This window comes from Diceros bicornis, chromosome 9 (assembly GCF_020826845.1).
Source record: "Diceros bicornis minor isolate mBicDic1 chromosome 9, mDicBic1.mat.cur, whole genome shotgun sequence".
Lineage (NCBI taxonomy): Eukaryota > Metazoa > Chordata > Mammalia > Perissodactyla > Rhinocerotidae > Diceros > Diceros bicornis.
Window position 1 is genome coordinate 11,554,370 of NC_080748.1, and position 23,526 is coordinate 11,577,895.

At 42.6% G+C, this 23,526-nt stretch overlaps 1 protein-coding gene across 1 annotated transcript in view; it reads right to left on the minus strand.

The window, feature by feature from the left end:
• FLT1 (fms related receptor tyrosine kinase 1) overlaps positions 1 to 23,526 on the minus strand; it is a 183,103-nt gene that overhangs the window by 25,774 nt on the left and 133,803 nt on the right. Inside the window, exons 16-20 of the mRNA XM_058547936.1 lie at positions 17,458 to 17,564; positions 13,137 to 13,269; positions 6,521 to 6,625; positions 3,021 to 3,134; positions 688 to 776 (exon numbers count right to left, since the gene is read on the minus strand). Of these exons, the coding sequence (XP_058403919.1) occupies positions 688 to 776; positions 3,021 to 3,134; positions 6,521 to 6,625; positions 13,137 to 13,269; positions 17,458 to 17,564 (548 nt within the window). The remainder of the gene's footprint in view (positions 1 to 687; positions 777 to 3,020; positions 3,135 to 6,520; positions 6,626 to 13,136; positions 13,270 to 17,457; positions 17,565 to 23,526) is intronic.

Here is a 23,526-nt window from a genome sequence, read left to right on the forward strand (position 1 = left end):
TTGGTGGGATAGGTCACACCGGCAAAGTTTTACTAAACTCTTTCTTCTCCATTCAATAATCTCTTTTAAGCTTTGTTTACTTTCAGGTCTTGGACCCATGTGTTCCTTTTATTACACAGCTTTATTTTAGTGAGTAAGGCTGGTTCAGTATGTGTGTAGGGGTGACATGGATGGTGAGGGCATGAGGAAGTGGGTGAAAGGGCAGTAGGAAGGGAAGAAAATTATTTTTCTGGCCCCATCACTGGCTTATTGTTGACTGTAAAGTCACTCAATTGATTGAGTCCTTAATTTCTCTAATCTAATAAATGGAGACAATTATATTTGCTATCATTTTCTTTTAAGAAACAAGTGAGGACATGATTTGTGTGGGTCTGTGTATATATGGAGAAAGAGAGAGAGAAATAAAATTAACAAGATAATTTGATAGGTATTTAGGTAGATGGCTAGTAAATTTTAACCCCTAACTATCGGTGTATACACTGGGATCAAATGTTCTCTATGCTATTCCCCCAAAGAATGTGATATATTAGCACGGATAGAAAAAATAAAAAAAGAAGAAAAGGCAGAGATTGATTTTTAAACTTATTCATTAATGGAAAAATATAGGTTTCTCTTGCTTTATGCTTCTACAGCCTAAATGGAAACTCTCTGCTGTCTTTAAAAACCTCCAACCTTTAAGTTCCTTACCTTGTTGAGAAAGAATGAGTCTCGTTTGCTCTTGAGGTAGTTGGATAGATTTCCATATTTGCAATATTCAACAATCACCATCAGAGGCCCTGCAGCCAAAACAGCACATGCTCAGCCACACACCAAGCCACTCAGCCATTTGCCAGCCTTCAGTCCACCTGAGAAACCTCAGGCCGCCCTGTCTTTATATTAGCATGGCCTAGGGATGCAACTTAGGGATGAAACATTTTTTCAAGCTGACACAAGAAGGGGTTTAAAAAATAGAAAAGGAATTGGAGACAAGTGGGTATGAGTAGTTGGAGTAGAAGGAAGAAAAGAGTAGGATAGAAAAGAGAAAGGCCTTTCGGGGGTGGGGGGCAAAAGCCAGCCAAAAGCCTGTCACTGCCAGCCACCCTCTCCACCTGTTAGCCAGACCTGGGCTAGCAGAGGGGCCTCAGGACACTGTCACACCGGCCCCAGAATTGTTAAGCAGCTCCTCCCTCTCCGTGCAGAGAACAGGCTGGTTCCGTCCCTGCTGTCTCTCTCCAGCAGCATGGCCGTCTGCGGGGGTCTGCACAGTATGCCTTGGGGCTTGTAAGAAGGTCTAAAGCAGGTGTCAGCAAATTTTTTTTGTAAAGGACCAGACAGGAAATATTTTAGGTTTCGGAGGTCATACAGTTACTCAGTTCTGCCTTTGTAGCATGAAAGCAAGCATGGACGACGATACAACCAAATGAGTAACTATGCTCCAGTAAAACTTAATGAACGCACAAATTTGAATTTCATATAATTTTCACATGTCGCGAAACATTATTATTCTTTTCATTCCCCTCCCCCCTCCCCCAACTATTTAAAACGGCCAAACCATTTTAAGTTCACAGGCTGGCTGGCCTTCCACTGCCAACCCCTGGTCAAAAAGAAGTATGACGGTTAGGAAGGAAGGAAAACCAAGCTGCACTGGAGCGCCCTAAAGGCCTCTTCCGCCCGGTTGGGCCCCTCATCAGACCCACCACCTGCCTACTGCCCCCACCACTCTCCGGGACAGGGCCCCAGGCCTGCAGCGGAAGGACAACTTCTAGTTCCGGGTCAAAGCGGGAGTGACCCCAGAGCCTCTCCAACGGGCTGCTGCCCCAGGGCATGCTGGGAGTGGGCAGGCTGGGGCTGCGTGCGTTTCTTGTGCGGAAGGCCCTGAGCGCCCTCCTTCTGCTTCGTGGCTCGCAGAGGTCAGGCTCTTCTCAGTAGAGTGTTTTCTGCCTCTATCAGGACTTGACTGGGTTTAAAAGTGTCTGTTAGAAACCCTGACAGCACCTCCTCCTCCCTCAGGGTTACAGAACAGGAAGTTGCTTCCAGAGGTTGTCTGTCTCCCCATCACTGAGGAGGATTGCGAGGATCTTGGGTGCCTGCCTGAGGTCCGGCAAGCCTCACCTCAGGAGGGGCTTCCATTCTGAAGCCAACGACAACGGGGAGCTCAGAGGCGCCGATGGAGGTGGGTTCTCTAATTAGCCCTGGCCAGTTTTACGGGGCAAAGTTGAGGCAAACAGAATGAGGTTGCCAAGGCAGAGAATTTGGGAAAGAGTTTATCATTTGTCGATACTCAAGGGTAATGGAGAAGCAGGCCGGCTGTGTCTAGGGCCGTAGGACTCTATTATTTGTGGTCTCCCCAGCCCCCAGCTTCTGTCTCCACCCACTGCCACTCCTAGCAGGTAGATCTTGCCCTACTACCGTTCATCTCTGCTACCTTTGTTGAGCTCAGAAAACATTTATATGCACAGGCCCTTTGCACCTTTTTTCTGGCTCAAGCGATGATCACACATCTACACCCAAGCACTAACCTTGCCATGGGGGAGGATAAAAAGGTCTTCAAGAACATGCTGGAGCCCTCAATCATAACCATAGCCCTGTCCTTGCCACTTGCCCCAGTAGGGAAGGCCTGTCTGAAGGGAAAGGCCCTCTGGTTGTCCCCCATATCACCTCCTCCTGGGATCCTACCAGTAGTGATTCATTCCTTTAGGTGAATCTTCAAGTAATGCTCAAGTTTCTGTGCTTTCACCTTAGCTCTGGTCACACTCCTTCAAAGTCATTCTGAGAGAAAAATGCCCTCCACTTGACCTTGATTCTGGGGAAGGAGATCTGAAAGGGAGTCCTCTGCAGAACCTTTAAATTAACTGTACAGGGAAGGCATTTCTAGAATGGGAGCACCCTTCCGTAAATGGGCAGAAATGTTCCCTCTGGGTCTGTTGAGAGGGCATGTTCCAGGAGGTGAGAAACAGGGCTGGGAGAAAAGAGCTGTATGTCAGAGAACTCTGCTCTTAGCGTGTGAACCGGGAGATAGAGCAGGCCCCCCTTCCATTTACCTCCTTGCTTGGTGCAGGCTCCCAGCAGGTTGACTACATTCAGATGGTGGCCAATGTGAGTCAAGATCTTGAGCTCAGTCATCAGAGCTTTGTACTCGCTGGCCGTGGCCCCCTCTGTGTGAGAAGCAAGGAACAGTCAAGGCAACAGGACAATGGGTCTCTTTCCGCCGGAGGCGGCATTCCTGCCCTCCATATTTGTCAGTGCTTAGCCAGTTGCTTCATTAACTTCCCTACATTCTGCAGAAAGGCCAAGTCTCCAGACTGTTTTTATTACTCCCACCCTCCTGAGCCAACATCCTTTTGATTACAGTAAGGCCCAGAGCAGTGGTGGGGTTAGTCACTGGACATTTCCTCTTGGTCGACCTAGTCCTGTTCAGTAATGTGCTGACTCAGAGCTGGGCACCTGGTGAAAGCACCTCCTGAAGGCTTCCCTTCTGTCAGAACCAGGCGCAGCAGGAACCTTGCAGGCAGGAGATGTGCTCACACCTCCCCTCTTTTTCTCACTCTCCCCTCTTTGAGGAGTTACAAAGAAGGAGCACAAGGGGCCTGCAAGAGCGAATGGCCACTTCTGTAAACATCTTCGCAGTGTGTTATTTTCTCCCTAGAACCTTTTCCTCCCTGGAGTCCTCAGGGTTCTCTCAAGTTGTGAGGATCCGTAAGCATCTCACTTCAACTTCATTCTCAGAGATAAACAACACCAGTCTAAGAATTAGCAGAGTCTAAAGCCTAAATTAAATTTGTTCTGTCTGTTTGTCCTTACTGGTTAATTTCTAAGGCATTTAAAAATTTTAAATTATTTTTAGAAATAAAAAAAGTCATATAATATGGCTGTAAAATATTCCAACAATATGATGTATATAAAGTAAAAAGTGAAAGCCACTCCAACCCACTTACCTTCCTAGAAGCAAGCACTGTTAATCGTTTGGAGTTTCAGACCTTTTTCTTTGCATTTATGAATATATATACCCAATCAAAAGTCTGTTTTTGGTTTACATGAATGGGATCATATGTATGTATTTTTTAAAATTTGCTTCCCCCCTCTTTTTAATATGTCAGAGACTTTTTCCATTCTTTTTAATTGATTAATGGCATTCCTGACATTTAGCCTGTCTACAATTTTTTTTGCCATTACAATTAATACTGTAATAGACTGCCTGTGTGTAATCTTTGTACATATGTGCAAGTATTTCCATAGGACAGTCCTGGAAGTGGGTCAAAAGATGTACATTTAACATTGTGGTACATACCAACATGGTATTTCATAAGCACAAATCATTTTTTAATAACAACCAGATAAACTCTGGAAGCCTCCCAGTGGGGCTGGGATTGGCTCACAGTAGATGCTCAACAAATATCTGTTAGATAAATGAACAATATGGTTACTCTTCTCATCTCAGATGTGGGCAAAAGGCCCAAAAAGTTTAAAGGTTTTGCTCAAGGGCACTTTGAAGGAGCTTCTGACTCATGACCTTTGTTTGACATTCTGCCTTTTCAATTTCTCCTAGAAACAGATGACCAACCAATTTAAACAAGAAAGCTGAATGAAAACGGTTTTTTAGTGGGTGATTTGGCGATCTTTTTCAATCAAAGCTGATGGCTTAAAAAAAAAGATACGCATTTATTAAGATATTACACACAGTATTTCTGTATTACATAGAATAGATTCTCTGGGCCTTTAAAAAATCTCAAGTCAGAATTTCCCCCATGAAACTCATCAATCCCTCTGTGCATTTATGCCCCTCTAGCACAGAGGAAAAACCAGGCTCTTTTGCTTAGATTGTTCCATTTATACGCAGGGCCACAGGTGTTATCTTGGGACCCCCCAATGATGGACAGCAGACTTAGCTCTCCTAGAGGCAGTGTGTGGTAGTAAGCAGGGAAATGGGACCAGCTGAGGAGGCAGATGTTTTCAGATTTAGTTTCGATTTATCTCAAGGTTGTATACTAGATTGCCTCCAGAACACAGGCCAGGATCATTTTGAGGATTTTGGAGCAATTGGCCATTTCCAGGAGGCAGGGTCTCTGTAGTGTCTCTTCTATATCACTGTGGTGTGGGAGAAAGCACCGCGCTCAAAGCTAGAAGACTTGCACTCAGACCCTTGCTTTTGCACAGGTGAGCCGTGTGCCCTTGCAGAGGCTATTTAACCTTTTTGGGTGGTGTTTCTTCATCTGCAAACTGGGATAATAATATCTACCTCACAAGGCTATATAGAGAAAAATAACAAAAAGGGCAACTTCATATGGTTCACACTAATATATTAAAGACCTAGTCTGGTGCTTTTTTACATAGATGACATGTTGATGCCTCTTCTCTTCACTGGGATGGGGGTACGGGGTGGGGTGCTGGAATGCAGGTATTCTCACGGAAATGCCTGCCATCATCTGTTTAGTCCACCTTGAACAAAAGTCCTGACTTGTAGATGAAAAATTTCTTTCCTGGTTACTTTTAGAGTAAAACTGTCAGGTTCTTTGTAGAGTTTTATCAGAGCCTTTGCTTGACAAGGATAGTCTTTTGAGGTGGAAAATATCATTACATGGGACTTTTGCAATGATGGTGTCAGTGCTGGAAGAAAATGAAGAGCTATGAAGTCTCTCTAAGCAAATGGCCCTTTCTCTTGGAGCCTTTGCTAGGTACCTGCTTAGTCGGGTGCATAGCTTCCTATGCCTTAAAATCCCCTGGCAATATCTTGGAGACTTTGAAAAGCTGAAAACTGCCCTTTGGGTTTCAGTCCTGTTTCTTTTTGGTTTTGGAATCTTAAAATGCATTGAGGTAACATGAAAATTAAGTCACAAATGAGGAAATGAAGTATTTTCTAAACTTTAAAGGACCTATGAGTCTTTGAGATGTTTGGTTTACATGATTTTCGCTGATTTTCCTTTTCAATCTGTCTTGTGGTAGTGGTGATAAATCACTGTGTGATTTGGCTCTACCTCCCAGAGCTTCACAGAGTGGTAGCATCTTTCAACACAAGAAGGATAATTTGATTTTATTATTATTTTTTAATTTCTAAAGAGGAAATGTTTTATGGTTGGGACGTGCCAGTATAAAATAGTTTAGAGTTCTGATTAACTCAACTGTTCTAGCTTCATAGTTTCACTTTATAGTTAGGTCAAGCCTCAGCTAAGCCTTTGGGATTTATGATGTACAGCTAAATTTCCTTGAAATGTCATAACAGATTGTTCCAAAATTTTGTACCCATGGATACAGTGGGCTTAAGTCCCTGGTAGTCTAGAGTCTGAAATGTGATAGGAGAAAGATCTTTGAGGTGATAGCAATTGTTTTCCCATGGACAGTGCTGGATTGTTTCATTTACAAGATTTATTCTGAGCTCTTGTTAGCCTAATCTAAAACTCCTGAAATAAAGGGGCTTCCAGCAGTAGAAGAAAGTTATGTGGCTAGAGCAGAAATAGCTTGTGTCTGTTCCTAGGCCATAGCCAACTTGTACCAACGTATAGGGAATGTAATGGGTCAGTTGAAAGCCAAACTACAGCACCCATACCTTTCAGCATTTTTACAGCCACAGTCCGGCATGTGGGTGATTTCTTAATGCCAAATGCAGATGCTTGAACCACTTTTCCAAAGGCCCCTCTTCCAAGTGATTTGCCTACAATGAAAAGAACACATTGATTTGTTTGCCAAGCCAACAGGGTGAGTTTAAGTCTTTTTCAGGAAGGAAGTGCCTTTTTTCCTATGTGTGTATGTGAGGCATGTAACTTTGAATGGAATCTCCAATGAACTCACCCCAAAAGAGTCAAAGTAAGGGACACATTTCTGGAGTATCTTTTTTCCAACTCTTAACTGTGCTTCTGAGGCTCCCTCATCCTTCACAGCTAGACTTAACCCCTCAAAGGCATTTGGTGCAGGTAGATGGCTAGTTTCCTCTTCACGAACTCCTCCTGGAGGGATAGGCTACCAAATCCTGGGTTATCTCTTCCATTGTGTATTAACATTATTACTAAGAAGATTTCCCTGTGTTTAACCTAAGCCACTTTTCTTGCCACTTAAGGTCATTTCTTCTGATCTGTTTTCAGCAGAAAGGGAGAGGTAGAGAATGGTGGTTACTGCTATTGGTTGTAATAATGCTTTATAGCTAAAAAATAATCACTAAGTCATTTCTCAGACTTCCTTGCCAGACAAAATATTCCTAGTATTTCTAACATGTCTTTACATGGTGATTACAAATCTTCATGGTTCAGCACATGAGCCCATCAACCACTGGGAGTAATTTGTTTCAACCACAGAGAGGTGGTTGCCAAATGCAATAACAAAGCAAGATTTCTTTCATGGTACCCATTATGCTATGCTATAATGATTGTTAACTTGTTTCTTTCCTCACCCTTTGTGATATTGTGATTTAAAATAAGAAATACATATTCGGTCTTCATCCTGTGTCTGGCAGTAGGGCTCCTAAAACCCTTGGAATTTCCTAAGTGATGAAAACCGTAAAGCTATTTTTGTTATGTTAATGAGGTGACTTTTAGGCCCCCACCTCAGGATGGGGGCTGGTTGCCAGGAGACCAACCATGTGATTAGAGAGCTGGGACTTTTTGTCCCACTCCTGACTTCCGGGGATAGGAGAGGGGCTAGACGTTGAATCAGTTGCCAATGGCCAATGATTTAATCTGTCATGAATATGTAATAAAGCCTCCCTAAAAATCCAAAAGGACAGGGTTCAGAGTTTCCGGGCTGGTGAACATGTGCAGACTTGGGAAGAATGGGATGCCCCAGGGGCACGGAAGCTCCGTGCCCTTTCCCCATTCCTTGCCCTATGCGTTTCTTCCATCTAGCTGTTCCTGAGTTATATCCTTTTATAATAAACTGATGATCTAGTAAGTAAAATGTTTCTCTGAGTTCTCCGAGTCGCCCTAGCAAGTTAGTCAAACCCAAGGAAGGAGGGGGTCATGGGAACCTCTGATTTATAGCCAGTTGGTCAGAAGTACAGGTAACAACGTGTTCAGACTTGTGACTGTCATCTGAAGTCAAAGGAGGGGTTATTGGAACCTCCAGTCTGTAGCCAGTTGGTCAGAAGCACAGGTAACAACCCGGGCTTGTAAGTGGTGTCTGAAGTTGAGAGGGACAGGGTATTACTGCACAAAATTGGGGTTCTCTGCCTGATGTGCATAAACAAGCCAATTAATTATGGCACCAGCCTTTGAGGGGAGAAATCAGCTTTTATTCTGCGAGATTGATCTCCAGGGAGACAGGGAGCATGTGCCCTCAGATCTGTCTCCCCGAATCAGGATTTGGGACAAAATTTGAGGTTAGGGGGAACAGGTTGGCATGCAGAAACACTGGTGGGACAGGTTTTGATTGGTGGGCTTCAGGTATTTATGGTAAGGTTTTAAACATTTATGTTGAGGTTCTAAACATTTATGATGGGGTTCAAAACATTTATGATGGGGTTCTAAATATTTTTGCATGAGGTAGGGAAGGAATTTTAACACCAGATCTTCCTGAATGAGGGACCTCTTGCTTCTGATAAGAGTCTGGCTTTCAAGTTCTGGTCGTGTCCTGGTCCTTGGGCTCCATGGAAGGAGGATCTTTGGTTCCAAGGTCATTTCAGGTCATGATTTCTTCTTTTGCACATGCCCTGGCTACGTGACTTTGCAGTTTTTCTGAAAGACAATCCTTAATCACTTTGTTGATAAGAGATGGGGTCTGTTTGAACTGGCTCTAAATGGGCCCATGGTTTAAATGGGCAGTCTTGTGGGACTGAACCCTTAACCTGTAGAATCTGATACTATCTTTGGGTAGATAATATCAGAATTGAGTTGAATTTTTGGACACCCTGCTGGTGTCCAAGAATTGTCTGTTGGTGTCGGGGGAATGCACCCCCCCCATATTGAAATTGGTCTAAGAACACCAAAAGGCCCTTGCATGAGACAGCTTGACTCAGAGGGGCAATGACAAGTCTGAATCTTCCCAGACCTAGCCCAGTTTCTGTTGCATAGAAGGTCCCTGTATATTAGTGCAGAATGAAGAGTAGTATTTGGGAATTTGTGAGATGCTCAAAGCAAATCTCATACAGTCATGGGTAACTAGAGGGGCCCATGAGGTGGGGACCTTGAGAGTGATGCTCTGTGAGGAGGGCACCCTCTGGAAGACCTCAGCTACCTTTTACATCGGGGGACTTCCTTTTGTACCATCAGAAAACGGGTAGCTAAATAGAACCTAGAGAAACAGTATACCTCAAGTGTGATATGGCAAAAGGAAGAGTGAGCCAAAGAAGTCACTCTTTTGGTTCTTCTGGGAGGGGAAAAAAGCTAATAAAATGCCTCTGGTTAAAAGTAAATCCTGGTAGTTAGAGTGTTGATTTAACACGACACCTCCTCTCCCAACCAAGTTCTCTTTCGCAGACTGTCCTGATAATGTGCCTTCAGTTAGTTAACCAACCTACCTCCTTTCCTTCCTCATACTCCAGTTCCTTTCCCCAAAGGACATAGGTTTTTTTCCTAAGATTCTTGTAAAGTTTGTAATGAAGCTTTCCTATTTCCTCATCATATTATAACCTTTATACTTTTAAGCACAACTACTCAGTAACAAAGATGTCTTCATCCTGCCTCTGCTTAGTATCTTCCAGTCCAGCCACTCCAGGCATCCAGTTAGGCCATGGGCAGAGTTCAGTTACCAACATAATTATAAGAGCCTCTTTGCATCTATCTCATAGGGATGCACTCTGCATTAGAAGGGGAACACTGGTGAAATTACATTCTTTTCCTCAGGTCAAACAGGCACCTGTAGTGACTGATAAAGATCATTCCTCCCACAGCATGCACCATGTGCAGGGATATAGTCTCTGCTTCCTTCTTTAGATGAAATTGTCCAAGAAATAGACCAGAACGGGGACTCTTAGTTTAAATAAAAGAGCCTTGGGTGGACCCTGAAGGTGCTGGATGTTGAAAGCATGTATGGAAAGAGCACTGCAAGATACCTTCTCTAGATTTGTAATAATTGGTACGTTTTGGTTGGAGGCTTATTTCTTACTTTTTTAGAGTAAAAGAATAATCTTTCTTGGGGGTTGGCCCAGTGGCGTAGTGGTTAAGTGTACGTGCTCCACTTTGGCGGCCCGGGGTTCACAGGTTTGGATCCTGGGCGCGGACCAACACACTGTTTGTCAAACCGTGCTGTGGTGGCGTCCCATATAAAGTAGAGGAAGATGGGCAGGGATGTTGGCCCAGGGTCAGTCTTCCTCAGCAGAAAGAGGATTAGCAACAGATGTTAACTCAGGGGCTAATCCCCTCACACACAAAAAAAAGCATAATGTTTCTCTTCTGCAGTGCCTTCTGCTATCTAATATGAAAAGTGTCCTGAGCCTGTGAAATAGTACAGTAATCTCTGTCTTGGGACATCTCTCCACATAGTCTGAAGACTCTTGCTTGTTTGGGGCAGGCAGAATCCTTTTCTTTTCCACAGGTTCAGCCCCCATACATTCCCTTCTTAGCTGACACAACACACTTTATTTTAACAAGTGTATGGGGACTTTGCTCCTGTTGGTGAGGATAAGCTTGTGCTCAGTTGGCTTTCCTCAGTCTTTTCATTTATTCTTTTGGAAGTTGAGTGCTGCCTCATAGAACAGCATGAAGCTATTAAAGACTCTTTAATCATCTAGTGCATTGGAATCCTTCTGCAGACCTATGGTTCCAGGTTCAGGAGAGCCCAGTCACACTGGACTTGACCTTGCCTGATCTTTCTTTTCCTTTCAAATCCTCTTTGGTGTTACCTAAATGCCACTAACTAGCTTGGAAAAGCGCTAGGTCATTGTCATACAGTGAAAGGATATGGGAATCTCGTCCAAGAATGTCCTTGACTGGCCAGGGTCCCTGGGACACTCTGGGGAGAGTACACAGCAGCATAGGGCTGAGCCCTTCTCTGGCATCCAGGGCTGGTCTTACAAGAGGCAGCACCAGCTCAGGCACCATCCACTTGCCAAATTCCAGGCTCCCTGTGTTGTTTCCCCTATTAGGTAATTCTGACTTTATTTTCCAATAGAAAGATGCAATGTCAGACATTATCCTAACTTCTGTTATCAATTTATAGGAGCTGAATTCTCTCCTAGGTTTAGTGAGGAATCACTAACAAAACAGGTTTCTTTAGTTCCTAGATTTCAGGAATTTCAATGGTAGCAACACCTTTGACCCAAACTCCAACTGTGTCAGTCAGGTACTAACACATTCTCACTTCTCTCACCAGGGCTGCTGAGAGTACCAATAGAGTACATACAGCTGAAATCAGATGCAGCTTTGTCTGTGTATTTCTCTACATTTATAACCCCATTGTTAACTCTGCCCATCAAACCAGCTTTTTCTCTCCATGCATCCAGACATAATCTTGGTTACTTTCACTTGCCAGACATTACTTCAGATTACCTTCTGTCATTTATTTGGCTTAAAAAACAAATCTTGGGCCTCTTTGCTCCCATGTTAGTAGGAGGAGCATTCCTCTAGCCCTTGCAGCCACACTCTGCACTGAAAGACAGAGTTAGCTGACTTGACACACTTTCTTTTACCCATCAAAGACACTCACATGTACATTAGTCAAATCGTAGCATCTGGCAACTCCAGGAAAAATAAGAACCATAAGAAAGATTTTCAACAAGGAGAATCTCCTGAAATGAGATTATCTACACCCACAGGCCCCTAGGGGAATTCTGGTGAAAGGATTAGCCATCTCCCTTAATGTGATATGGATCACAATGATACTAGACCAAGGAATGAAGAAATGGGACAGAAAGCTCATGTCTCCTACACTGGAAGAAGCATGTTTGATTGTGACTAGTAACTATGGAGAGCATTGTGGCCTGAGAAGGGCTTATGGTTGTGGGAAAATTATCCCATGTTCCCTGCCAAGGTCACTGAGGGACTGGGCTAGCTGCCATATAATTTAGACTAGCAGAAGGAACTCATCTCGTGTGCCACCTGCCCTTAACTACTCTAAATTTAGTTGATTTTTTTTTTTCTGTCAGCAGCCATGGCTGGCTTTCGCCTGTCTTTCCAGCTTTTTGCTGATTTCCAGTTTTCTGCCCCAAGCCAAACAGAACATACTCTTGGGGCCAAGTATTCTTAAGAAATGTCAGTGGAATCATTTCAAGGCCCAAGAGAACAAGAAGAAAAGCCATTTCTCCCCTCACACCCCCACACCAATATAGTCTGTGTGTGCGGAAAGGGGAGGCAATGCAGTTGAATTTGGAACAACAGACACTTTACTCTGAGAGTGACACGCTCCAGGAACACTGGATCTGTGATCTCTTTTCCTAGTTCCAACTACTAATGATTCTGGCATACACATGGGAGTGAGTGGAAAACTTTCAGAAGCCACAATCCAAATATTCTGGGCAAGAGTAATTGAGGCTTCTATTGTTTTGTAGCACTATGGGCTGGAGATTGATTTGCATTGTGATGTCTGAGCAGAGGAACTGGTGCACGTAAGCTAAGGGAAAGCACAATCGCCTGGTGTTTATGACATCTATGTTACCTGGAAAACAATAGTCCTTGCTCTTCAAAAATAAAACTTCAGTGACCCCTTAGGACTTTCTTCTCTGTCTGGACATTCCAAACACCCAGGGAAATTCAAAGTATGTGACTTGTGGATTTGGGCAAAGGGGTTTTTAGATCCACAGCTTTGAAGAGCACCAACTCTTTCACCAAATGTTTGATTTTACTATTCCTTGCCATCCTGAATTGTGTTCTAGGTTATAAATTTCTAACTCCTCAAAAATTTCATTATTTAAGAGTGCCTGTACTTGTAAGCCTCCTGATAAAGCTAATCCTCCCCCCATCCTTTGCTTACCTACTTTTGTGACTATCTCCTTCACCCTTTGAGGGAAGAGACTCAAATACCCTTGTATCCCCAGAGCTCAGACGGATGTCTGCTGCTCAGGAAGGTGCTTGGTAACTGCTGAAAGGATGAATAGGTGCACCTTTGTCCCCTTGTACTGTGGTCTCAGCATTCTATTAATTAGAATTATTTACCTCTGTGTCCATCTCCCTTGCTAGTTTGTGAGCAGCTGGAGAGTAGAGTTCCCAGTCTAGTTTACTTTTGCATCCCTCAAAGCACAGCATTTTGCATGTAGTAAGTGTTCAGTATGGGTTTAGGAATCTGTTAAACAAATACATTACCCAGTTTAAGTCTCTCCCGGGCAAACTCCCACTTGCTGGCATCATAAGGGAGCCGCTCACACTGCTCATCCAGGGGAACTTCATCTGGGTCCATTATAATTGATAGGTAGTTAGTCTTTATTTCAGAAGAAGACTGAGAAATAAAGAGATCTCAAAGTCACCGAAAGGAAACAACTTAAAAAACCCCAGATATCCAATTTAAAACAATATTTGGCAACATCTGCTGCTATTTTGGTTCATTTGGTTAAAACAGTGTAGTTGGGCACAGAAAGTACCCCTCCATATACACATATGCACATCACACTTGAGCGTGCAATTTCCATTAAACAACCCCTTACTATTCCCACACTACATTTTTGTACTATTAGCTCCACCATCCTATCTCAGATAAAATGCACTCAGATGCTCCAGTGACCTTACTGCTTGTTCTTAAACAACTATCATGATAGTACTTCTCTAAAAAATGTATAGCATTTTTATAAAACCATTCCAAACACTGACTAAAAATAACTTCCTGTGGCCATTCTGTCCACGCAGGAATACACATTACAGATGGGCCAGCAGTGGGGTCTATGACTGTGGCTTTTCCACATTAGCAAGAAAGGCCAGAGGTGGCAAAATAAACCCAGGATCCCTGGGACAGTTGAGAGGCACAGTTCATGTGAAGTGTTTAAATATACTCAAAAGGCCTGGCCTCTTAGTTACTGCAGCTACCTGAAAAGACTGTAGGGTCCATTAGTGAGATTAGAATAAGATTTGCCTTCACTACGAGATAGAAGTTGATTATTTCAAAGGCTGAGGAGTAAATAGGTTATAAGACTTACAGCCGCACCCCGAGTTCGTTGGACCATTGGTAGGGTGTCAAATAAGTAAGGTGGCATCTGCCTTCAAGTGTCTTATTGTGGTAATGCACATCAAGCCCAGAAAATACCCTTTATTTCAGACCATAGATAACTGGATTTATGTTTAGTGTCTTAGATTTACATCAAGAGGTGTATTTCTTGTTAATTAATTGTAGATGTGATGACTGCATTTCTGTGAGAGAACAGAAAGGAAGTATGCTTGCCCATATAAGGTAGGTTTTGATAACTCTTGCCTAGAAGTTATGTAAACTTCATTTAAATGAGTTTTGGGGCCCTTCCTTTCAGTGCCTTTCCCTAAACAGAATCAGAGTTCAGTGGAGAAGACAACCTTTCCATACACACCATTTCACACCCACCCACATTCTTCAGCCCTTACTCACCCTGTTCTGGGCTTTCACAGCTCACCTCATTCATCACTCGCAGTCTCCTTCTCACAAAAATTATCACTAAAGTATGTGACAAAGAGCTCAAAGCAGAAAGATTTGCCTGGCCTCCACAAAGAGTAGAAAACAGATATGGAGCATGTTTGTCATGAACTGCATTTGCCACTGGTGTTAGACTGTAAGGGCCTGGCCTGTCAGACACTCGTGCACGTCTGTAAGACTGTAGAGGAGGATAAATTCCCGTATCAGGGTGCTGGGTGTTCATTAGAGAAGCTGCTGGAGTAGATTTTAACTTTTCAATGTCCAGTATAGCTAGGTCCATGAGAAAAAATCTGCAGTCCTCAAAGAGCATAGGAGAGCTGAAGCCTAGCAAGGGACATGTTAGGTTCTGTCGGATGTGAGGGGAGGTTGGCAGAGGTGTTAATAGAGGCAAGGGAGCAGGCAACGGAAGACAATCTCCCCATGTGACACCTACACAATTTCATCATTTATCTCGATAAGGCAGATGAGAGGAAACACTAAACAAACCTTAAGGGCTTTGAGGAGAATATGATAGTAGAATCTTAGTTGACAAATATGTATTCTTTCAATTGACATTAATACTGAGCAGCTACTAGGTGCTTGGCATGGAAGTTGCACAGCTAAGCACTTCAGAGCCTAGGCATTGAGGCTGACTGCCTGGATTTGAATCACAGCTCAACTTCTGAGCAGCACATAACTTTGGGCAAATTGCTTAACCTTTCTAAGCCTAGTTTCCTTATCCATAAAATAATGATAATAATGGTACTTATCTCATAGGGTTGTTGTGAATATTAAATGAATAATCCATGTAAAGCTATTAGATCAGGGCCTAGTATATAGTAAACATCAATAAATGTTAGCTATAATTATCACACTGGGCTATGCAGGGGGGCATAAAAAGATAAAATACAGTATTTATCAATGAGGAATTTACATTGTGGTTAGAGAAACCACATGGAAATATTTTTTGATGCCTTGTTCCTCAACCACTTTTTAAATTATAGGCATTCTATATTATTGACATAATAATCTCTTACTCTCATCCTTTCTTATTGACATCAAAATTTCATAGATTTTTAGAAATACAAGGGACCTCTCCATTTTAGTCCCAATTTACTTTTCCAGTTTTATTTCCACTATGTTCCTATATGCAAATTAACCAGACTCCTTCCCTAATCTGGGGAGTTAGAAGAAGTAGGGTGGGCTATGTTTTTCTGCTGCTTTCCTTCCAGCCACAACCTTCAAAGTCTGTCTTTAAACTTTGCTTTCTCTGAAGTTTTTTCTCCCCCTCTCCTCCTTTGAACTCCTATAGCCTTTGTACCTCCCTTACGATTTGGCAAGTTTTGCTATTGTTAGATCTATTTCCCTATATGATGTATCTCCCCTTTCAAAATGCTATTGTTTGACTTCTGTTTCCTTCTAAAGCAGTGGCCTTAATTGTTGTGTCTCAAAACCAGTCACTCCTTATAGCAAAAGCCTGATATTACATATTCACCATAGAGGATGGCTACTAGCCTTGCCTCTCATACCAAAACTATAATTGGTTTTGAATATCAAGTCTAAGGTCAAACAACCTGGATTCAAAACTCAGCTCCAACTCTAGCTTTGTGACTTTGGACAAGTTACTTAATCTCTCTGAGCCTCAGTTTGCCTCTCTATAAAATGGGAATAATAATAATATATTCACCTCTTGGCACTTTTGGAAGGATTAACCGAGATATTACATAAAGAGTTTCCCACAAGACCTGGCACATTAATAAGGGCCAATAAAGCTCTAGAAATTGAGGAGTCCTCCTTGGCACTTTTCAAGTCCTGTTGATTTTACCTCCTAAATATCTCTTGACTCTAATCATTTAGACTAAGCTACCATCATTTCTTACTTGGACTACTATGAAGTCTTCACTAGGGTCCTCTCTATTCACTCTTGTCCCCTCTGGTCTCCTGTCCTCACAGCAGCCAAAATAATCTTTCCAGACACAAATTTCTCACAATTACAATTGCCTACCTTTGCTTAACAACGCCACCCCCCCAACACCACCATGGCTTCCTATTGCTTCTAGCATACAAACTGAATTCCTTACCATAGCCTACAAGGCCCTGCCTTGTCAGGCATTGCAGCCTTTCCTCTCCTCTTCTGCCTCACTTCACACCTTTGTTCCCACCACTGCAGCCACACTGGTCTCTGTCCGTCTCTTACTCTCACGATGTTCCCTCTGCCCTGCCCCAGCCTCATACATGCTCTTCTCTCTGCCTGCAACACTCTTCCCTCCCTTCTTTGTGTGACCAACACCCTTATACATCTTTTAGTCAGCTAACTCTTGTTGCAGTTTTACATTTATCTATGTCATTGATTAAAGGCAGTCTCCTGGCCAGAACACTAGCATTTGCTTTCCACTGTCATCAGAGAGCCTTACACAAGGCCTGGCACTCTCATTGTGCCTCATTGAGCAGGCACACAGGAGATATTTGAGGCATGAATGAATGAATGAATGAATGAGTATTGGCTCTTTCCCCACTGAACTTCAGAGAAGCAAGTCGTGCTGTGGGCCTAATTATAGAAATCTGATGTCCTAAATTTCAACCTGAACCTCACACTCTAAAGAACTTAATTGTATCATGGGGCTCAGAGAGTGTGGAACAGCATGCACTTCTTTGTGTTTCCATAATATTATGAGAGATAAGTCAGAGGTGGGTCTTTATTTTGCTTTTTCCTTTTTGTTTCTTAGCAGAGGTTAAGAAAATGAAGGCTTCACAGGTCCCGTGCTGAATTTAATTTAAAGACTTTATTACATATTTTTATATCAAAAATATCCCTTCTGTGCCTGGGAAATATTAATCTGTTCATTGCTCTAGCTTTTCTTTTGAATACCCCACTTTGTTGTTGAGAAACATTTTAATGATTCATTTACACTGTTCACCAGGTCAGAGATAGGAACAAGAGGAAAAGGGAAGAAGGGGGTCTCACATTTGTTTAGTACCCGCTCTAGACCTGAGACAGGCATTTTAGAATATTATGTAAAATGGAGCATAGAACTTCATCTGAAATGTTCTTACCCTTTTCAGTTTTCGGATAAAGAGAGTTAATAGGAGCCAGAAGAGGGTTGCAGCCACACACGTACACGTCAGAGTGATTAACTCCAGATTAGACTTGTCCGAGGTTCCTGGAGAGATAAAAACACCGAGGTGGTGCTAAAAAACAACGCTCAAACTTAGGGTCTTTGTAGTTTTCTGAAAGAGGTCCACTGCCCCTAAATGGTTCATCATGGCGAATGCAATCTGCTGGCACAAGAATTTGTCTCCAGGACAGATCTTTATTCTTACCTTCTGAGTCAGGCAGGGTCCATGATATTATCACAATAAACTCACACATAAATTAAAAGACTTTCCAGAAATTTTGCTATTAAGTTTGCAAACTTTGTAATCCCAGAAATAGCTAATTAAAAGTCAGAAGAGAAATTAAAAAATGGGAAAAAATTAAGGCAGGAACAAAAGCCCATTAAAGTGCTAAATCTGGAATATGTTAAATCTCCCTAATGGGTTTTAGAGGAAATTCTAAAGAAAAAAGGAAAAAATGACATAAAAGGGCTCCTTTGGGACTCACAAAATTCTTCAAAGTAGATTTAAAAAATAAAAATAAAACTCAAGGACTGTCACAATTGCCTGCTCACTCCTTTTGGAACAGCCAGGCCAAACCACCCACACCCCGCTCCCCACACCTGGGGCTCTATGTCTGACCTTTTCAGCAGTCAACCTGCAGGGGCTGAGATGAGAAGAGGTAACTGCTGGGGTGGGATTCTTCCCAATCACTTTATTTCCCAGAAACACAGAGATCAAAAGCTGAGCACTATTCCTCCGTGACCAAAAAGAAAAGACCCAAAGTATTCAAGAGAAGCCTCCAGAGAGAAAACTCTTTGGGATTTGTAAAGGAGTGCCCCAGTGGGCCAGAACAGTAGTTCCCTACTTATTGATCCCAGTGGAGAATTTCTCAGAAATTCTAAAGTAAGGCCCTTATCCTTTAAGTTCATTAAAAGGAGGCAGAGGCTTAGTATTATGTTAGGCCAAGAACAAGTGAAACTTACTCTTTTTAGAAATGATGATGTGAATGATATCATTTATTGAGCACTTATTATGTGCCAAGCCCTCACTACCACCCTGTGAAGTCGGTGGTAATAATATCCCCATTTCATAGATGAGTACTTCATCTTGTGGGTTCTTTGTTTCAATTCAATAAAGGTATATTGAGTCCTGCTACAGGCAGAGTTGGAGGCTAGAGGAGATAGGAAGATGAGTGGGAAGCGAAAGTTGTCACTCTTTAGGAGCTCACTCACAGCCTAACCAAGAGACTGAAGGCAAATACAAAGAAATTGGATAAAAAGAGTTTTGTAGGTTGAGGGAGTCTAATGCTTTTTGGAAGAGGTAACATTTGAAATGGATTTTGACCTATAGAGATGAAGGCAGGGGAGGGCATTATAGGTAGAGGAAACAGTATGAGTAAAGACCCAGAATTGGGAAAGGCTACGGCACTGATGGCAGTATAATGCAAGATAGAGGACAGGACCAGGCCATAGAGAATGCTGAGCATCTGTGTGGAGAGTTTAAACTAAATGCTGCAGGCAATTGGAGCCAGTGAAGGTTCTCTGCCCTGAATAATTGCAAACACACATGCTGGAAACCGGAACCTCTTTTTTCTCTCTTATCTAGTCAGCCACCAAGTACATACACTTCCTGTAGGCCATGGTCCCTGCCACAGTGTATCTTTTAGTCTAGAGGGGAAACTGACATTTTCTCTCTAGCCAGTCCATCACAAAGTCCTGCCCGTTCTACTTCCATGGCTCATGAAATTATCACCTCCTGTCCTACCCCTCTATCACTGCCTTAATCAAGGCCTCATCAGTTCTCACCTGGACTACTGCATTAGCTGCCTAACCAGCCTTGGCTCCCTCCAGTTTCTCCTCCACTCTGTAGCTACAGTGATCTCGCCAAGTCATCAGTTTATTCCTATTACTCCTCTGCCTAAATTCCATCGTTGCCCCTGCCCCCAGTCACTGTCAGGATAAAAATCCAAATCCTTAGGTCCTTTTTGCCCAACCTTGCCTATCTCTTCAGCTTCATCTCCTGCTGTCCTCCCACTTGCTCCAGTCACATCAAAATACTTGTAGTTTCTTAAATATACCAGCCCTCTGCACCTCTATGCTCTGGCCTTTGCTCTTTCCCCACCAGAATGTAAGCTTCTCATGGGCTGAGGCCACGTCTTTTTCATCTTTATATCCCCACTCATCAGATTGGGTGAATTAATGGATAAATTATGTTTTGCTTTATTTGTCTCCAAAGAATTTCATGAAACTTTCAAAGGATTCAGAGTCAAATTCCTGTTCACATGTATTAATCCAATAAACATATGGAACACCACCTATGTCCCAGGCTCTGTTATAGGTGTTGGCATATAGTGGTAAGTGGAGGGGTGTGGTCTGGAGCTCACAGTCTAGTATTCACATCTGAACTGATGAGTATGTTCAAAGTTCTGAGTGAAGCAGCAGAATGTAGGATTGTGTTTCTCTTGTTCACTGCTACCTCTCTGGTGTTTGGAAGAGAACCTGGCATCTAGTAGGCATCCTGAAAATATTGGTTAAGTGAATGAATGAATTTGGCTTCATTTGCTGCTTTGTTAGCTTGTGGTTAAGTTTCCCTAAACCTCATGAGATTGATTGAGAACAACTTCCTACAACAAATTTCAAAGAACGATAACCTTTCTCTCAGTACACATCCTTTCGATTTTTTGTAAGCTCGAGTATATATGAGTTTGGATTTCTTCCCCCATAGTGAGAAGTCTAATGCTGACTTGCTGTATTCACACACACACTTCTTTGCTTATGCTGCAAATAAGTTTTGTGGAATCTGGTTGGGACCTGCAAAGGGCACAGTGGTGTTTGGCTGTTGGAGATGTTGATAGCATTTTGAGACATGGCGCTCTCTGTATAAAACCTCTGCAGATGCCGCCTGCATAGAATGCCCGGGAGAGGCCCCCTCCCATTGTGAGAACTTTCCCATTGCATTCCACGGGGCAGGAAGTTGACCCCCAAAGTCATTCCACAGTCCTTACTCAGGCAAAATTCCTTTCAGTGGGACCAAATGTATTTGTGTGCACATTTAAAGAATCAACTCATTAAAAAACATCTACAAGATGAACATTTATTAGAAGGGAAAGATCTATTTAATATTCTATTACTGCTTACTGAAAACTAAAATAAGAATTTTACAAGGTGTAATGTAGTATCTATGCTCTATCTTATTTGATAGCTTGATCTCTATCTTTATTTGAAAAGTAACTGTTAGGATATTCTTATGCTGAGTAGACTGATCTAAGTCAGCAGCATCTCATCCTATACAGCTCTTGGATGTTTTCTCAGAGGTCAAACATCTACACACTGGCCTGACTAGACCTAGCTTCAACTGGCTGGTGACAGCTGATGAGCTCAGTGCATGAAATAGCCCAGCTGCACATGGCAGGGGAAAGGAGGCCAGCAGAATTGTGGGTGGGATTTGACAATAATGAGGGGTTAGCATTGGGTCTCAGAGACATCACTCTCATATGATGTATGTGAAAGGCCAGTATCAGGACATGATAGAATATTATTTTTATGTGGGATCCTGACAAGAATGTGGCCAATTTGAAGAGTTAGGGTAATTGTACCTTTTATTACAGATTGCTGCCCCTGTTGCACAGAGTATTCCATGTCAGTTACCCTCCCAGGCTTCATACCATCCCTCTTGGGACAGGAAGGACAGGTGCCACCCAGAGGATGGACTGAGTTCCGAAGGGTGGTGTGCCTTGTCTAGAGACCGTGCAGCTGTGCAGTGTTCTGCCGTCCTGCCTTGAGCCTTTCCGATGAGGATGGCAGGGTGCACGGGGCCTGGGCTTTGTGGTGTGGCAGCGTCACACCAACCCTGACATGTGGCACTGCATGGCACCAGACTGCTTGAATCAACAGGCAGCAGAGCCAGACAACTCAGTTCATGCAGTATACTCGGGTGGTAGTGCTTCCCAAGACATTAAGGAAGCTCCCCAAGGAAAAGACCAGGGCCCCTGGACCCTGGGCCTGCCTTGGTTTCAGAGGGTGAGCACAAGTTTCATCAGGAAAGGGCAGGAAGCCTTCGTATGACCCTACAAGCAACTATGTCTTAGACTAAGGACTCTGTGCCCTAGCTTCCTCATCCTTAAAATGTGGCGATGACAACGGCACTGTACCTCACAGGTGAAATGTGTAAACCTAGTGTGAAGGCTTCCTTTCCCCCCTTGTCTCTTTTCCTTTTTTTTTTTTTTCCTTATTACTTTTTGGACTTCAAGTGCAAGATAATTTTTTTTCCATCCAAACATATTGCATGTATCACAGTTTATCTTTTTTTCTAAAACTAATCAGACTTCGACCCAAGTACTGATCATTTTCTGCAGACAACTGAGTCATCACTTTCCCTGGGAAATTTACCTGACACTCTGCAGGGTGGCTCAGATGTTATTCTCTGGTTCTATCATTAATTTGAGGTAACTGTGTGGGTTTATTGCCCGCTAAACTATTAGGACATCAAGAGAGGGGTGTGTTTCTTGTTCACTTTGCATCTCGAGCACTGCCCTAGAGAAAGTCTCAATAAATATTTATATATGGATGAAAATAAAATTAATCAGATACACCTAGACTTGACTCTCCACATGAGCCAGTAAAGCAGTACTACCTCCTTCTATTTAAAATCCAGTAACAGTTAACTTTATTATGTAATTTCTCTGAGACTTACTGGAATATTAAAATTGGCCTTCATACCATTTATGAAGCTTTTTAGGAATCTATGTATACCAGTGGAACCCCTGTTAAGGACAGTGATGTGTGGAAATACTGTATTCATATTAAATTTGAAGTACATTTTCAAGAGTAATTTTTGGTAAAGATATTTAAAATTGGTAATATATGACATGAGTTCTGTAACATATTTTTATCATAGCAAGTTAAATCCTTAGGTCAAAGAGGAATTTTGTGGTTTGGAACACCATTTGAGTGACTCACTGGTTAAGGCTAGGAAAACTATAATACAAAAAGTTTTGTTGAAATGGAATTTGGTGTATCATATTAACAATCAATAATGTTAGCTAATATTTAAAGTTTCTGTTATATGCCAGATACTGTTTTAAATGTGTTAATCCTTACAACAACCTTTATAAGGTTGGTATACCATTATTAACATCCTTTTTGCAGATGAGCAAACTGAAGCACCAGGTAGGTAAGTAATTTGCCCAAGGTTACGCAGCTCATGAACAGCGATGCTCCTGACTTCAGAGTGGGTCCTCTTGACCACTGGGCTTGCTGCCTTAGAGTTGAGAGGCAGGAGAGCAGTAGGGTTAAACATGGATCCAGTTCTCAGCTCTGCCACTTCCTCGCTTTGTAACCCTGGACAAAGTCCTAAACTTCTGTGTGCCTCAGATTCTCACTTGTAAATAGAAAAAAATCCTCATTGAATTGTTGGAAAAGTTAAGTAGGCTATTGCATGTTCTGTACTTAAAACAGTGTACCACGTGTTCAATAAGCATAAGATATTATAATGACATAGTCCCAGGCCTTCACAGAGCCTAACAGCAAGTTCACTAAGCCTAACACCCACTGTTTTGATTCCCTGCAGTTTTTTGACAGCCTAGTTTCCACAGAAGGAACTAAGATGAATCTTTTGTGTGTTTGAATTATTTTACCCCAAGAACTATCTTCAAAGATGTCACATCACCCCAACTGAATTCCTTCACCATTTTTTGAATTCTTGATCAAGGCTAGCTTTATGTCATTGTTTAGATTTGAAGTACAAAGGCATGCCTATCCCGGCCCCAAGCCCTCCTTTGTGAAATTAGTGAACAGCCAGTTCATCTCTCTGTTTTGAGAAGTCTTCTGTCCTTGGGAAACTCTTCGGATTTGCCAACACCCATGAGAAGAGTAGCGTCAGTCCCAAACATCTTCATGTAAATTAGTTTATCACATCCTTCCTAGTACCAGAATAGCCATGGGAGTGAATTTGGGGACAAGATTCAGGAAGAGAAGAGCTCAAGTGGAGGACAGTCAGGGATCAGAGGAGGGGCAAAAAGGAGAAATG